At 43.6% G+C, this 17,734-nt stretch overlaps 1 protein-coding gene across 4 annotated transcripts in view; it reads left to right on the plus strand.

Annotated features, from left to right (window-relative positions):
- LOC139566517 (voltage-gated inwardly rectifying potassium channel KCNH7-like) overlaps nucleotides 1-17,734 on the plus strand; it is a 97,984-nt gene that overhangs the window by 32,523 nt on the left and 47,727 nt on the right. For 2 of the 4 annotated variants that reach the window (XM_071387816.1, XM_071387817.1), the window contains exons 4-7: nucleotides 11,714-12,184; nucleotides 12,777-12,797; nucleotides 14,193-14,216; nucleotides 15,065-15,279. In XM_071387816.1, the coding sequence (XP_071243917.1) occupies nucleotides 11,714-12,184; nucleotides 12,777-12,797; nucleotides 14,193-14,216; nucleotides 15,065-15,279 (731 nt within the window). The remainder of the gene's footprint in view (nucleotides 1-11,713; nucleotides 12,185-12,776; nucleotides 12,798-14,192; nucleotides 14,217-15,064; nucleotides 15,280-17,734) is intronic. The other 2 variants (XM_071387818.1, XM_071387819.1) reach the window with 2 other exon arrangements.

Raw genomic sequence — 17,734 nt, forward strand, 5'->3', positions numbered from 1 at the left:
GGTAACGTTTGCACATGTGGTATGCTAATATAACGATTTATTGTGTTTTCGCTGTAAAACGCTTAGAAAATCTGAAATATTGTCTGAATTCACAAGATCTGTGTCTTTCCATTGCTATGCTTTGTCTATTTTTATGAAATGTTTTATGATGAGTAAATTGGTAATACACGTTGCTCTCTGTATTTATTCTAGTCGAGTTGTGATGGTGGGTGCAATTGTAAACTATGATTTCTACCTGAAATATGCACATTTTTCTAACAAAAACTATCCTATACAATAAATATGTTATCAGACTGTCATCTGATGAGGTTTTTTCTTGGTTAGTGGCTATCAATATCTTTATTTGGCCGAATTGGTGATAGCTACTGGTGGAGAGAAAAAATGGTGAACAAAGAAAAATTGTGTCTTTTGCTAACGTGGTTAGCTAATAGATTTACATATTGTGTCTTCCCTGTAAAACATTTTAAAAATCAGAAATGGTGGCTAGATTCAAAAGAAGTGGATCTTTCATCTGGTGTCTTGGACTTGTGATTTAATGATATTTAGATGCTACAATTTACTTGTGACGCTATGCTAGCTATGCTAGTCAGTGGGGGGGGGGGGGTGGGGGGTGCTCCCGGATCCGGGTTTCTGAGGCAGTAAAAGTTAAATGAACTTAACACTCAGTGGTGTAAAATAATTAATGTTAATAACCAGAGTTGAGCGTGTTTAGTTATGTGAATTTTACTCTGTGTATAGCAAAAACCTCAACCACGCCCATCATTAGCATATTTCCCAGCATGCTCTATTACAGGTTAATTTTCAGAATTGTTTGTTTCAATATCTGTGTTTTTGCATGTACATTGAATGGTTGATTAATCTTATGCTACACAAAGATAAATAAGATACAGTACATTTTTCTAAACTAATCCAATCTGTTTGTAGTTGGATTTATTTCACCTGTTACTGAGATGGTTGTTCCGGTTTTGATGATTTTGAGACACTCGGGAGCCCCATAGTATAGAGGTCCTGGATTGCAGGAAGCTTGGCCCCAGTGATGTACTGTGCCGTACGCACTACCCTCTGTAGCGTTTTGCGGTCGGAGGCTGGGCAGTTCCATACCAGGCAGTGATGCAACCAGTCAGGATGCTCTCGATGGTGCATCTGAGGACTCATACCAAAACTTTTAAGTCTCCTGAGGGGGAATAGGCATTGTCTTGCCCTCTACATGACTGTCTTGGTGTGTTTGGACCATGATAGTTTGTTGGTGATGTGGACACCAAGGAACTTGAAGCTCTCAACCTGCTCCACTACAGCCCATCAATAAGAATAGGAATGGGGGCATGCTCGTCCCTCCTTTTCCTGTAGTCCATGATCATCTCCTTTATCTTGATCACGTTGAGGGAACGGTTGTTGTCCTGGCACCACACTGCCAGGTCTCTGACCTCCCCCCTGTCGGCAAATTTAATGATGGTGTTCAATCAAATGTATTTATAAAGCCCTTTCTACATCAGCAGATGACACAAAGTGCTATACAAAAACCCAGCCTGTTGGAGTTGTGCTTGGCTATGCAGTCATGGGTGAGCAGGGAATACTGGAGAGGACTGAGCACACACCCCTGAGGAGCACCTATTTTTTAAATGTTTAAATTTGACCTTTATTTAACTAGGCAAGTCAGTTAAGAACAAATTCTTATTTTCAATGAGGGCCTAGGAACAGTGGGTTAACTGCCTTGTTCAGGGGCAGAACAACAGATTTTTACCTTGTCAGCTCAGGGATTCGATCTTGCAATATTTCGGTTACTAGTCCAACTCTCTAACCACTAGGCTACCTGACACCCCCTCACCTGTGTTGAGGATCAGTGTGCCAGATGTGTTGTTACCTACCCTTACCCCCTGGGGGCGGCCCGTCAGGAAGTCCAGGATCCAGTTGTAGAGGGAGGTGTTTAGTCCCAGGGTCCTTAGCTTAGTGATGACCTTTGTGGGCACTATGGTGTTGAACGCTGAGCTGTAGTCAATGAATAGCATTCTCACATAGGTGTTCCTTTTTTCTTGGAGTGGAGTGCAATAGAGATTGCGTCATCCAAGGATCTGTTGGGGCGGTATGCAAATTGGGGTGGCTCTAGGGTTTCTGGGATAATTGTGTTGATGTGAGTCATTACCAGCCTAGCACATGGCTACAGACGTGAGTGCTACGGGTCGGTAGTCATTTAGGCAGGTTACCTTGGTGTTCTTGGGCACAGGGACTATGGTGGTCTGCTTGAAACATGTAGGTATTACAGACTCGGTCAGGGACAGGTTGAAAATGTCAGTGAAGACACTTGCCAGTTGCCGCATGCTCAGAGTACACATCCTGGTAATCCATCTGGCCCTGCAGCCTTGTGAATGTTGACCTGTTTAAAGGTTTTACTCACATCGGCTACGGAGAGCGTGTTCACACAGTCGCCCGGAACAGCTGGTGCTCTCATGCATGCTTCTGTGTTGCTTGCCTCGAAGCGCACATATAAGTAATTTAGCTCGTCTGGTAGGCCCGTGTCACTGGGCAGCTCGCGGCTGTGCTTCCCTTTGTAGTCCGACTAGCGTCGGAGCCGGCATAGTAGGATTCAATCTTAGTCCTGTATGGATGCTTTATCTGTTCGATGGTTTGTAAGAGAGCATAGCGGGATTTCTTACAAGCGTCCGGGTTAGCTCAGTGGAAACAAAATATGAAATATAGTTGATGCATAAGTATTCAGCCCCTTTGTTTAGGCAAGCCTAAATTAGTTCAGGAGTAAAATTTGGCTTAACAAATCACATAAAATTTACAAGAACTCACTCTGTGTGAAATAATACATAATAATACTCTGTCCCCCATACTGTACATACACCATCTGTAAAATCCCTCAGTCAAGTATTGCATTTCAAGCACAGATTCAACTACAAAGACTGAGCTGCAAGACAGGAATGAGACTGCTCAGGGATGTTACCATGAGGCCATTGGTGATTTTAAAACAGATACAGAGTTCAATGGCTTTGATGGGAGAAAACTGAGGATGGATCAACGTTGTAGTGACTCCACAATAATGACTGAAATGAGTGAAAAGAATAACACAAATATACACCATTTTAATATTCCAAAACATGCATCTTGTATGCAACAAGGCACTAAAGTAAGACCTCATGGCAAAGGAATATACTTTCAGGCTTAAATACAAAGCCTTATGTTTGTAACAAATCCAACACAACACATCACTGAGTAATTCCTTCCTAATTTTCAAGCATGGTGGTGGCTGAATATTGGTATGGGTATGCTTGACATCGGCAAATACTGGGGAGTTTTTCAGGATAAAAAGAAACGGATAGGGCTAAGCACAAGCAAAGTCCTAGAGCAAAACCTGCTTCAGTCGGCTTTACACCAGAGACTGGGAGAGGAATTCATCTTACAGCAGGACAATAACCTACAACACAAGGCCTACACTGTGTTGCTTACCAAGAAGACAATGAATGTTCCCAAGTGGCCAAGTTACAGTTTTTACTTAAATCTGCTTGAAATACTATGGCACGACTTGAAAATAGCTGTCTAGCCATGATCTCCAACATCTTGGCAGAGATCGAAGAATTTTGAAAAGAATAATAGGCAAATATTGCACAATCCAGGTGTGAAACTCTTAAAGACTTACCAAATAAGACAGCTGTAATCGCTGCCAAAGATGTTTCTAACATGTATGGACTCAGGGAGATGAGTACTTATGCAATGACTATATTTTATTTATTACGTTGTTATTACAAAAACAAATTGAATTTGTCTTCCACTTTGACATTACAGAGTATTTTGTATAGATTGTTGACCAAAAATGTAATCCATGTTAATCCCACTTTGTAACACAATAAAATGTGAAGAAACCCAAGGAGTGTGAAATCCAAGTGGCAGTGTACATCCTCCAAAAGGAGAGACTGTATGGAAATCATAATGAGTGCATGTAACGCTCTGGGCGTAGTGGGTGCGAAGTCAGGCGCAGGAAGCAGAGAGTTCAGGGTAGTGCTATTAAGCGAACATAAGCCACCCCACGAAACACAGAGCGCACACAAAACAAATGACCCAAACAGGGGGACTCAAACAGTCCGGAGGAAAACCCACGCATGAAACAAGTCAAACTAGAACGTGCTCAAAGCAACACAAAAACAATCCCGCACAAAGAGCAGGCAGGCCTACTGGCTAATATAGCCCGACTAATCAGCCTACACACAAAACAGGTGAAACCAATAAACAGAAAGGGGAAAAAGGGATCAGTGGCAGCTAGTAGGCCGGTGACGACGACCGCCGAGCACCGCCTTCGGTAGGAGTCGGTGACAGTGCACTAAGCACCTAAACTGCACGGCTGGATATCCACTTTAAACCATCCATCTTCAGCAGAATCACAGCTTGAGGGAGAAGATCATTTCAAAAAAATGCTTTCTATTCAGCCTCAGTGATGATTGGAACCATATCTCTAGATATCCCTCTCTCTTTTTACTTCATCCAAATTATTATTTCATTATAAAGTCACCATTTCACTTCAGGACTGGGGGGATCTGAGTTCCATTTAATATCCAATGCAAATATTACTACTAGCTGGTATCATAGCAACGGGGGATGGTGTTTGTGCATGAACTGACTGCTGTGCAGTTTTATCTGTGTGTGTTTGCAGAGATCGTGCCATGCTCCCTGCGTGTAGTTCTACTGCAGTGGGCTAAATCAGGGTCACACAGAGTGATTCTTGGTAGTCTTAAACAAATCTACTTTGAAACAAAAGTATACACCTCACACACATGGTTTTAAAAAAAGGAGACCAAATCAAACCAACTTAAATTTTCTTGGTCACATACACATGTTTAGCAGATGTTATTGATGGTGTAGCAAAATGCTTGTATTTCTAGCTCCAACAGTGCAATAATATATAAACAAGTAATATCTAACAATTTCACAAGAATACACACAAATCTAAGTAAAGGAATGGAATTAAGAATATATAAATATTTGGACGAGCAATGTCAGAGTGGCATAGACTAAGATACAGTAGAATATAATAAAATACAGTATATACAGTTGAAGTCTGAAGTTTACATACACCTTAGCCAAATACATTTAAACTCAGTTTTTCACAATTCCTGATATTTAATACAAGTAAAAATACCCTGTCTTAGGTCAGTTAGGATCACCACTTTATTTTAAGAATGTGAAATGTCAGAATAGTAGTAGAGAGAATGATTTATTTCAGCTTTTATTTTTTCATCAAATTCCCAGTGGGTCAGAAGTTTACATGCACTCAATTAGTATTTGGTAGCATTGCCTTTAAATTGTTTAATTTGTGTCAAACGTTTCGGGTAGCCTTCCACAAGCTTCCCCCAAATAGTTGGGTGATTTTTGGCCCATTCCTTCTGACAGGGCTGGTGTAACTGAGTCAGGTTTGCATGCCTCCTTGATCGCACACGCTTTTTTCAGTTCTTCCCACAAATTTTCTATAGGATTGAGGAAAGGGCTTTATGATAGCCACTCCAATACCTTGACTTTGTTGTCCTTAAGCCATTTTGCCACAACTTTGGAAGTATTCTTGGGGTCATTGTCACGCCCTGGCCATAGAGAGGCTTTTATTCTCTATTTTGGGTAGGCCAGGGTGTGACTACGGTGGGCATTCTAGTTTCTTTATTTCTATGTTTTTTGTTTCTATGTTTTGGCCAGGTATGGTTCTCAATCAGGGACAGCTGTCTATCGTTGTCTCTGATTGGGAATCATACTTAGGCAGCCTTTTTCACACCTGTGTTTTGTGGGTAGTTGTTTTCTGTCTAGTTTATGCACCTTACAGAACTGTTTCGGTTTCTTCACGTTGTTATTTTGTTCAAGTGTTTTGGTTAATAAAAAATCATGAACACTTACCACGCTGCGTTTTGGTCCGATCCCCATTACGACGAGATCCGTGACAGTCATTGTCCATTTGGAAGACCCATTTGCGACCACGCTTTAACTTCCTGACTGATGTCTTGAGATTTTGCTTCAATATATCCACATAATTTCCCTACCTCATGATGCCATCTATTTTGTGAAGTGCATCAGTCCCTCCTGCAGCAAAGCACCCACACCACATGATGCTGCCACCCCCGTGCTTCATGGTTGAGATGGTGTTCTTCAGCTTGCAAGCCTCCCCCTTTTTCCTCCAAACATAACGATGGTCATTATGGCTAAACAGTATTTTTGTTTCATCAGACCAGAGGCCATTTCTCCAAAAAGTACGATCTTTGTCCCCATGTGCAGTTGCAAACCGTAGTCTGTCTTTTTTATGGCGGTTTTGGAGCAGTGGCTTCTTCCTTGCTGAGCAGCCTTTCATGTTATGTCGATATAGGACTCGTTTTACTGTGGATAAATATACTTTGTACCTGTTTCCTCCAGCATCTTCACAAGGTCCTTTGCTGTTGTTCTGGGATTGATTTGCCCTTTTCGCACCAAAGTACGTTCATCTCTAGGAGACAGAACGCATCTCCTTCTTGAGTGGTATGACGGCTGCGTGGTCCCATGGTGTTTATACTTGCGTACTATTGTTTGTACAGATGAACGTGGTACCTTCAGGCGTTTGGAAATTGCTCCCAAGGATGAACCAGACTTGTGGAGGTCTACTATTTTTTTCTGAGGTCTTGGCTGATGTCTTTTGATTTCCCCATGATGTCAAGCAAAGAGTCACTGAGTTTGAAGGTAGGCCTTGAAATACATCCACAGGTACACCTCCAATTGACTCAAATGATGTCAATTAGCCTATCAGAAGCTTCTAAAGCCATGACATAATTTTCTTGAATTTTCCAAGCTGTTTAACTTCTCTGGGATAGGTGGGACGGTAGCGTCCCACTTGGCCAAAATCCAGAAAAATGTAGCGCGCCAAATTCAAATATATTACTATAAAAATCTATCTTTCATGAAATCACACATGAAAGACACCAAATTAAAGCTACACATGTTGTGAATCCCTGCCAACATGTCTGATTTCAAAAAGGATTTACGGGGAAAGCACACCAAACAATTATGTTATCTCAGTACAGCCACAGAAAAACACAGCCATTTTCCCAGCAAAAGATAGTAGTCACAAAAAGCAGAAATAGAGATAAAATTAATCACTAACCTTTGATGATCTTCATCAGATGACACTCATAGGACATCATGTTACACAATACATTTATGCTTTGTTCGATAATGTGCATATTTATATCCACTAATCTCGGTTTACATTGGCACCATGTTCAGAAATGCCTCCAAAATATCCGGAGTAATTGCAGAGAGCCACGTCAAATAACAGAAATACTGATCATAAACTTTGATGAAAGATACATGTTTTACACAGAATTAAAGATACACTTGTTCTTAATGCAACCGCTGTGTCAGATTTAAAAAAACTTTACGTAAAAAGCACACCATGCAATAATCTGAGACGGCGCTCAGATTTAACAACATTTCTCCGCCATGTTGGAGTCAACAGAAATACGAAATTACATCATAAATATTCCCTTACCTTTGATTATCTTCATCAGAATGCACTGCCAGGAATCCTAGTTCCACAATAAATCGTTGTTTTGTTCGATAATGTCCATTACTTATGTCCAATTAGCTACTTTTGCTAGCATGTTTAGTACACGTGTCCAAACGCTCGCGCAGATGCAGGCAAACGTCGGACGAAAACTTCAAAAAGTTATATTACAAGTCGAATAAACTGGTCAAACTTTGTAGAGAATCAATCTTCAGGATGTTGTTATCATATATATCCAATAACGTTCCAACCGGAGCATTCCTTCATGTCTGTAGAAGTTATGGAACGCAAGGCGATATCATGAGGAAAGCGCATGACCAAGAACTGGCAATCTGCCAGACCAAGACTGAAACACCTCCTATCCGGCCCCACATCACACTAGAGGCTTCATTCAGCGTTCTACAGACTGTTGACATCTAGTGGAAGGCGTAGGAAGTGCAAACAGATCCATACATTACAGGGAATTGAATAGGCGATGACTTTAACATCAACCAGTCTCAGAATTCTCACTTCCTGTTTGGATTTTTTCTCAGGTTTTTGCCTGCCATATGAGTTCTGTTATACTCACAGACATCATTCAAACAGTTTTAGAAACTTCAGAGTGTTTTCTATCCAATAGTAATAATAATATGCATATATTAGCATCTGGGACAGAGTAAGAAGCAGCTCACTATGGGCACGCAATTCATCCAAAAGTGAAAATGCTGCCCCCTATATCAAAGAAGTTAAAGGCACAGTGAACTTAGTGTATGTAAACTTCTGACCCACTGGAATTGTGATACAGTGAATTATAAGTGAAATAATCTGTCTGTAAACAATTGTTGGAAAAATGACTTGTGTCATGCACAAAGTAGATGTCCTAACCGACTTGCCAAAACAATAGTTTGTTAACAAGAAAGGTAGTTTGCCCCCGGTGATGCGTTGGGCAGACCGCACCACCATCTGGAGAGCCCTGCAGTTGCAGGCAGTGCAGTTGCCTTACCAGACGGTGATACAGCCCGACAGGATGCTCTCAATTGTGCATCTGCAAAAGTTTGTGAGGGTTTTAGGTGCCAAGCCAAATTTCTTCAGCCTCCCGAGGTTGAAGAGGAGCTGTTGCGCCTTCTTCACCACACTGTCTGTCAGTGATGTGTACGCCAAGGAACTTGAAGCTTACCACCTTCTCCACTGCGGTCCCGTCAATGTGGATAGGGGGGTGCTCCCTCTGCTGTTTCCTGAAGTCCATGATCAGCTCCTTTGTTTTGTTGGCGTTGAGAGAGAGGTTATTTTCCTGGCACCACACTCCCAGGGCCTTCACCTCCTCCCTGTAGGCTGTCTCATCATTGTTGGTAATCAGGCCTACTACCGTTGTGTCATCTGCAAACTTGATGATTGAGTTGGAGGCGTGCATGGCCACACAGTCATGGGTGAACAGGGAGTACAGAAGGGGGCTGAGCACGCACCCTTGTGGGGCCCCAGATTTGAGGATCAGAGTAGTAGAGGTGTTGTTTCCTACCTTCACCACCTGGGGGCGGCCCATCAGGAAGTCCATGACCCAGTTGCACAGGGCGGGGTTCAGACCCAGGGCCTAAAGCTTAATGATGAGCTTGGAGGCTACTATGGTGTTGAATGCTGAGCTTTAGTCAATGAACAGCATTCTTACATAGGTATTCCTCTTGTCCAGATGGGATAGGGCAGTGTGCAGTGCGATGGTGATTGCATTGGCTTTGGATCTATTGGGGCGGTAAGCAAATTGGAGTGGGTCTAGGGTGTCAAAGCACTTCATGATGACAGAAATGAGTGCTACGGGGCGATAGTCATTTAGTTCAGTTACCTTTGCTTTCTTGCACCTGTACCGTGTCAGATATAGAGTTGAAATGTACTATATTTAGAGTTTTCATCCCAATATTACACTTTATATACACTGCTCAAAAGAATAAAGGGAACACTTAAACAACACAATGTAACTCCAAGTCAATCACACTTCTGTGAAATCAAACTGTCCACTTAGGAAGCAACACTGATTGACAATAAATTTCACATGCTGTTGTGCAAATGGAATAGACAAAAGGTGGAAATTATAGGCAATTAGCAAGACACCCCCAATAAAGGAGTGGTTCTGCAGGTGGTGACCACAGACCACTTCTCAGTTCCTATGCTTCCTGGCTGATGTTTTGGTCACTTTTGAATGCTGGCGGTGCTTTCACTCTAGTGGTAGCATGAGACGGAGTCTACAACCCACACGAGTGGCTCAGGTAGTGCAGCTCATCCAGGATGGCACATCAATGCGAGCTGTGGCAAGAAGGTTTGCTGTGTCTGTCAGCGTAGTGTCCAGAGCATGGAGGCGCTACCAGGAGACAGGCCAGTACATCAGGAGACGTGGAGGAGGCCGTAGGAGGGCAACAACCCAGCAGCAGGACCACTACCTCCGCCTTTGTGCAAGGAGGAGCACTGCCAGAGCCCTGAAAAATGACCTCCAGCAGGCCACAAATGTGCATGTGTCAGCATATGGTCTCACAAGGGGTCTGAGGATCTTGCTAATTGCCTATAATTTCCACCTTTTGTCTATTCCATTTGCACAACAGCATGTGAAATTTATTGTACAGAAGCCTTTGTTTGCAATTACAGAGATCATACGTTTCCTGTAGTTCTTGACCAGGTTTGCACACACTGCAGCAGGGATTTTGGCCCACTCCTCCATACAGATCTTCTCCAGATCCTTCAGGTTTCGGGGCTGTCGCTGGGCAATACGGACTTTCAGCTCCCTCCAAAGATTTTCTATTGGGTTTAGGTCTGGAGACTGGCTAGGCCACTCCAGGACCTTGAGATGCTTCTTACGGAGCCACTCCTTAGTTGCCCTGGCTGTGTGTTTCAGGTTGTTGTCATGCTGGAAGACCCAGCCACGACCCATCTTCAATGCTTTTACTGAGGGAAGGAGGTTGTTGGCCAAGATCTCGCGATACATGGCCCCATCCATCCTCCCCTCAATACGGTGCAGTCGTCCTGTCCCCTTTGCAGAAAAGCATCCCCAAAGAATGATGTTTCCACGTCCAGGCTTCACGGTTGGGATGGTGTTCTTGGGGTTGTACTCATCCTTCTTCTTCCTCCAAACACGGCGAGTGGAGTTTAGACCAAAAAGCTCTATTTTTGTCTCATCAGACCACATGACCTTCTCCCATTCCTCCTCTGGATCATCCAGATGGTCATTGGCAATTTTCAGACGGGCCTGGACATGCGCTGGCTTGAGCAGGGGGACCTTGCGTGCACTGCAGGATTTTAATCTATGACGGCGTAGTGTGTTACTAATGGTTTACTTTGAGACTGTGGTCCCAGCTCTCTTCAGGTCATTGACCAGGTCCTGCCGTGTAGTTCTGGGCTAATCCCTCACCTTCCTCATGATCATTGATGCCCCACGAGGTGAGATCTTGCATGGAGCCCCAGACCGAGGGTGATTGACCATCATCTTGAACTTCTTCTATTTTCTTCTATTTTCTAATAATTGCGCCAACAGTTGTTGCCTTCTCACCAAGATGCTTGCCTATTGTCCTGTAGCCCACCCCAGCCTTGTGCAGGTCTACAATTTTATCCCTGATGTCCTTACACAGCTCTCTGGTCTTGGCCATTGTGGAGAGGTTGGAGTCTGTTTGATTGAGTGTGTGGACAGGTGTCTTTTATACAGGTAACGAGTTCAAACAGGTGCAGTTAATACAGGTAATGAGTGGAGAACAGGAGGGCTTCTTAAAGAAAAACTAACAGGTCTGTGAGAGCCGGAATTCTTACTGGTTGGTAGGTGATCAAATACTTATGTCATGCAATAAAATGCAAATGAATTACTTAAAAATCATACAATGTGATTTTCTGGATTTTTGTTTTAGATTCCGTCTCTCACAGTTGAAGTGTACCTATGATAAAAATTACAGACCTCTACATGCTTTGTAAGTAGGAAAACCTGCAAAATCGGCAGTGTATCAAATACTTGTTCTCCCCACTGTACTTTTGAGCAATATTGGCACTCACTGAGGATTAGCATGAGCTACAGAGCATCTATCCAGTTCGCCATCTTCCCCTACTTGTTTCTACCTAGTCAAGATCAAATTAAGAATTCCTCCACAATGAATGAAGTCATCATGAACCACTCTGAAAAGGGCAGAGATTTCTCTTATTGTTGGTAATATTCCAAGCATCACTGTTGAAAAATTGTACTCTCTCTATCTCTTTCTCTCTCTCCAGGGAAAGGTAGATTGTTTTGTTTCCGGCTCCCAGCCTTACACCTCCTGGGCATCAGTAAGCAGTCCCTCCCTCAGCAGGACCCTGACGCCGTCATGATCGACTCGCCCCGCCGCAGTGAAGAGTCGGTGGCCACCCGCGACTTCCAGTCACTGCCCACCCGGGAGAGCTGCAGCCCCTCCCACGCCAATGACACGCGTGCCCTCATTGGCCCCAGCCACTGCTCCACCCCTGTGTCGGGACCCCTGGACCACTCGTCCCCGAAGGGGCCCTTCTGGGACAGGCTGGTTCTCCAAGCGGTTCCCCAGGCCCAGCCCCAGACTGTGGGCCCTCTGGCCCCCTCCATCCCAGGCCTGACCCCCACCGCGTCCAGGGAGAGTGTGTGTAGTATCCGGAGGGCCTCCTCTGCACAGGACATGGAGGGTTTTGGCTCCAACTCCAAGATGGCCTTCAGGGACCGACACGCAAGTGAAGGTATGTAAGTCAACACCACCTCCATGGTCGGAAATGCTTGTCTCCATCCATCCGCCTCACCCTGAGATGTTATGCTATATTAAATCAATTTGTCCTTGCTGTTCTTACGCAGTAGATTTGGTCCCAATCCCAACCATTGTTATCATGTGGTACAAATCAAATCTAACCTTGGATCAGTGAATGAGGGTAGCTCCCCCAGCTCAACTGTACCTACTCTTAGTCATCAGGCAGCGCCACATCTATCCTGACTCCTGAATCACCACATCTATCCTGACTCCTGAATCACAGATCACCTTTCCACCCCCAGTCAACAAGAGGGGTACAGTACAGCCCCAGACTCTCCCTGCCTCTGTACCCAGCTAATATTTCTATCCCTCCCTACCCTATTGAATCTGCATTTCTCATTCGAAGGGCCCCTGCGGCTGACACTGTAATACATCTACTTCATGATAATGAATGGTGCGACGGCGATAGGGCTTTTATGTGGGTCGTCTTCCATCACTCGCTAGCTACGTACAGATCTGGAATCTCCTCTCACTCCTCCACCTTCCTCCCATCCCCCTCTCTCTTCCTCAACACCATGCAATTGCAGACAATGGTCGTAATATCAAAGGTAACAACCCCACGTTCCTTGAACATAGCACGGATATAGAATATATGGCCTGAACTGCTTGCTGCATGGATTTTTCCATTCAACAACAACATAAGTCTGTGTTGAATGCTAATGCTGGACTGATACATTTGTGAATTCCTCTGAGAATGCCATAGAGGCTTGCATGGTATAGTAGTAGTATTATTCATGCTGTAGTAAGAAGTGACCTGTGAGTGCCCTGCAAGCTTGCAGATCCCTACTGATTGTTTGGGAAAATCAGGCTGACTTTTGACCTGCCACGCACCTGCATGAAAACAAATCTTGCCTCATTTCCATAGAACAGGAAATCTCTAATAATCAATGAATCATAATAACAGTTGTCTTCGCCTGCTGCCAATAGTCCCCTTGACCAAAGACAACTGGTGGGCTATTTCCTTTGTCCTGTGTCAGACAGTTGAAGGGAATAGAGTGATGGTTTATCGGTTTGCTTGAATAACGTCCTCCATTTTGTCTCCACTTTACCAAAAAAGTATTCCGATCCATGACTACTTCACCAGTTAAACACTCTACCGTATTCATTCCGCATGTGGAAGCATACTATTATAGATAAAAAACGTAATGATACTGTAAGTAATTCTACCACAGGAGGTTGGTTGCAACCTTAATTAAGGAGGACGATCTCGTTGTAATGACTGGAGCGGAATGAGTGGAATGGTATATAACACATGGTTTCTACTTGTTTGATGCCATTCCATTTGCACCGTTCCAGACATTATTATGAGCCGTCCTCCCTTCAGCAGCCTCCACTGGATTCTACGTCAATGGAATGTTATCAAATGTCTGAGAGCCTTTTAACCTCCAGAAATGAATGAAATGACTGTACTTTCCTCTGAAATCAATCTCTTTACTGGCCTAACAGTGCATTCTGGATCAATACCTACCAGAGGAGGCTGGTGCGAGGAGCTGTAGAAGGACGGGCTCATTGTAATGGCTGGAATGGAATAAATGGAACGGAGTCAGACATGTGGTTTCCATATGTTTGATGTGTTTGATACTGTTCCAATATTCCATTTACAATGAGCCCTTCCTCCTATAGCGCCTCCCACCAGCCTCCACTGATACCTACTCCATTTGGAGGAGCATCTGATAAATGTTATCCGCTATTGTTTGTATTCTTAACTTTAGACCTTATGTCTCCGATTTCCAGGATATTTTTGCATTACCATAACATAGTGGCCAGATTTTTTTTACCTCTACTAAAATAAATCACTCTGATGTTGCTAAAATAAATGTAACATGACACTCAGGAAGTGCCTGCAGAATTATCCTGACCTTTGACCCCTCCCCTCTCTCTGAGGTCACTTCCTCTTTACGCTGCTCTCTACCTCCCTCCCTCTCTCTCTCCTGATTCGCTAGTGTCTCGGTCCTGGATGGCTGGGGGTATGGCTTGAGCTTTTCCTATATGTCTGTAATGCATACATACTGTACCGTACAATGCTGCTGTAGCATGAATTCAAGCTACGCATGTCTTTTGTATGTGTAAGTATCACTCACTGTATTCTCAACACTCGTTTGTGAAAATGGGAGAATGAGTCATCCCTCCATCTTCTCCTTTGGATCAGCAGTTGACACATTCCCTCTCTTTTCCATATTGCCCACAGTACAGTAGTTACTATGTGTGACAGTGTGTGTGTTGTTCAACGTGGTGAGGTTTTATGGCAGTGTTGTACTGTATTTTCGCATAGTAACATAAAGTATTTGTGGATGTATGAATCATGAAAGCCATATCCATATGGTATCATTGTGTCAAAACCTCACGACTGAGATATAAGTATACATTTTCTTTGTTCGTGGACATAATTATTTCACTAAAATTGTTCATTACACCAAGTTTGTCATTTCTACAGTTGTTGAATGGAAGGTAGCAGGATCAAGCAGGGTGGATCTGTTTGACTGTTGTATTTCTACTGTTGTCCTGTGGTTGTTCACTTGTCTTGTGACAGCAATTGAGTTCACTCAAGAGCAAAAAAACGGTTCCATACTCACGCTCCCACACATAACAAAAATACACAGCAGCCTATTGACACACCTACCACATGAACTGCACTTGATGTCCCCTTTTTAAACCATTAACATACCGTCAAACTCTCAAGTTGTGTCAGGTACTACCGTGCTAGCCTAGCCTATCATCACCGCACTCGCCTACCATAGCATTGCCGCTCTAGCCTAGCCTAGCATCACAGCGCTAGCCATTTCCAAACCTCTCTCTCCATTAAATTCTCCTCCAGGACCCTTCAACCAGATCAAATCCAGTCTTCTGGGCTCCACATCTGACTCTCACCTCAACAGATACAGCACCATCAACAAGATCCCCCTCATCACGCTCAACTTCTCAGAGGCCAACAACGACAAGATGTGCCCCTCCCCTCCGTCCTCCGAGAAAACCATCATCGCCCCAAAGGTCAAGGACCGAACGCACAACGTCACCGATAAGGTCACACAGGTAAGAGGTAATGACAGAGGTCAAAGGTCATGAAAGGCCCTGTGCCTTGTGCTCAGTAGAGTTGGTGCTCACTGACAGAAGCCAAGATGTTGACGTTAGAATCCATTCTATAGAATAGGTTCCATACAGAGGACATGTATTTTCTGTGTGTTTGTTCTGTACATACAGAGTTACAGATGTATAGTGTGCTGGATGTACTAATACCTCATTGAATAATCACATGAATAGTCATCTGCCCCAATGTTATACAGTAGAGAGCGGTAATTATCCCCTGCCCCACACACACACAAAACACACACACAAGGAACACCACCAGGTCAGAACACAGTGGCTGTACACGCTGCTCTGTTGTTACTGTCTGACGTTACCTAATTCATTGAAACTCAAGGGGCTTGTTTTAATAAGTAAACCAGTGAAGGTGTATATCACCCGTAGGGGGGGAGATCAGGACAGATTCTCTTACCAGGGCTCAGGGATACACTCTAGTTACACACAGGTTAGAGGTCATCCTCACCATCCTGCCTGCCTGCCTGCCTGCCTGCCTGCCTGCCTGCCTGTCTGTCTGTCTGTCTGTCTGTCTGTCTGTCTGTCTGTCTGTCTGTCTGTCTGTCTGTCTGTCTGTCTGTCTGTCTGTCTGTCTGTCTGTCTGTCTGTCTGTCTGTCTTCCCCGTGGAGAGTGTGTGTGTGTGTGTGTGCGCAGTACACTGACGCCTCCTTGTGTGGGTCCCTATGGGGGAGGAGGGAAACCAGGCTGCCTGTGTGTACTCCTGCCTGCGTGCTTGTCTGTCTGTGTGTGCGGGTGTCACTATGACAGAGCTAGTTGACCTTTAAGATCTGTCAGAACAGACGAGGATGTTGCTTTTTCTACTGATAATGTGTATAAAGGTGGCGGTCGGTGACGTTTAAGATGAGGGAGGATGATTATTTTTATTTTATGAACATGGCCTTATTCTATTACAGCATATTGGATGACTGTCATTCATATTCCATTCACCCAGTTCAATGTAACATCGATTGGTTTAGGCTACTACATGATACTGTACCCATCATAAGGTTGCTACAACCTAGCTTATGAATTAAAGTTTACAACGTAGGTGCATAGGCCGAGAGAATTTTGAGCAGTCAAGGTGAGAGGCAGTGACACATTCAATACCGCCTTGCACACTCTTGCCTACAGCTAGCTAATGTAGGGTGTAATCATTAGTCCAACAATTGCAAATTAAAGATTCTGTTGGACAAATTCAGGTATGTTTATCCCCATTTTGTTCCGTTTGCGAAACGTTTTTCAACAGAATCGGTGGAATGAATACACACCTGATCACACGCAAACAGTTCACTTTCGTAGCAGCCACATAAAAACATCATGATCACTTCGCTCGTTGTAGATATAATTCCTTCTCGAAACTATGTGCACAACACATTAGCTGTCTGTGACCAGGCGAAAAAACATTTCCAAGCCAAACCTTCATATCATGACCGCTTACCTCTACACACAGCCTACATTGTTGTCACATCATAGTCAACTAGAACTAACGCGTTAGTAAACTCGCTACAATCATGCAGTACAGTGTACAGTCAGAAAGCAGTTTATCAGTTACACCGGCAAGCCCCGGTGGCAATACATTAATAAAACCAAAGCTTACCTTGACTTGGAAGAGTTCCGGTGTTGGCTAGCTGTAGCCAGCTAGCTAACATAGCATCCCTCTCTATTTGTTTGAGTAGGCTAAACTAGCTAGCTGCATTTGCTAGTTAAGTGAAAGCGAATGTTTAAAAAAAATACAATCAAATATCTCTCTCTCTCTCTCTCTCTCTCTCTCTCTCTCTCTTACTTCTCCTTAATATTGTTCAATACTGTTCAACTATTGTCTTTCTCTCTTTAAGACAACTACTCACAACATTTTATACACTGCAGTGCTAGCTCGCTGTAGCTTCTGCTTTCAGTACTAGATTCATTCTCTGATCCTTTGATAGGGTGGACAGCATGTCAGATCACACTGCAAGAGCTCTGATAGGTTAGAGGACGTCCTCCGGAAGTTGTCATAATTACTGTGTTAGTCTATGGAAGGGGGTGAGAACCAAGAGCCTCCTAGGTTTTGTATTGAAGTCAATGTACCAAGAGGAGGACACCATGGCATTCACCATGGTGCTACCCTACAGAGTGCTGCTGAGGCTACTGTAGACCTTCATTGCAAAACAGTGTGTTTTCATCAATTATTTGGTGACGTGAATATATTTGGTATAGTTATATCTAAAAAGGATAACTTTTTAAATGTTTCGCTATATAGATATTTATGAAATTCACAGAGGAAGATGGTCCTCCCTTCCCTCCTCTGAGGAGCCTCCACTGGTGTATACAGTATATACTATACAGTATCTAGCACTGGGTTTTCTTTAAAAGCAGATCTTAGTTTGTCATTGGCAATAAGGGCATCTTCTAGTTTAGAGGACATATGCT

Source organism: Salvelinus alpinus, chromosome 38 (genome assembly GCF_045679555.1).
Source record: "Salvelinus alpinus chromosome 38, SLU_Salpinus.1, whole genome shotgun sequence".
NCBI lineage: Eukaryota > Metazoa > Chordata > Actinopteri > Salmoniformes > Salmonidae > Salvelinus > Salvelinus alpinus.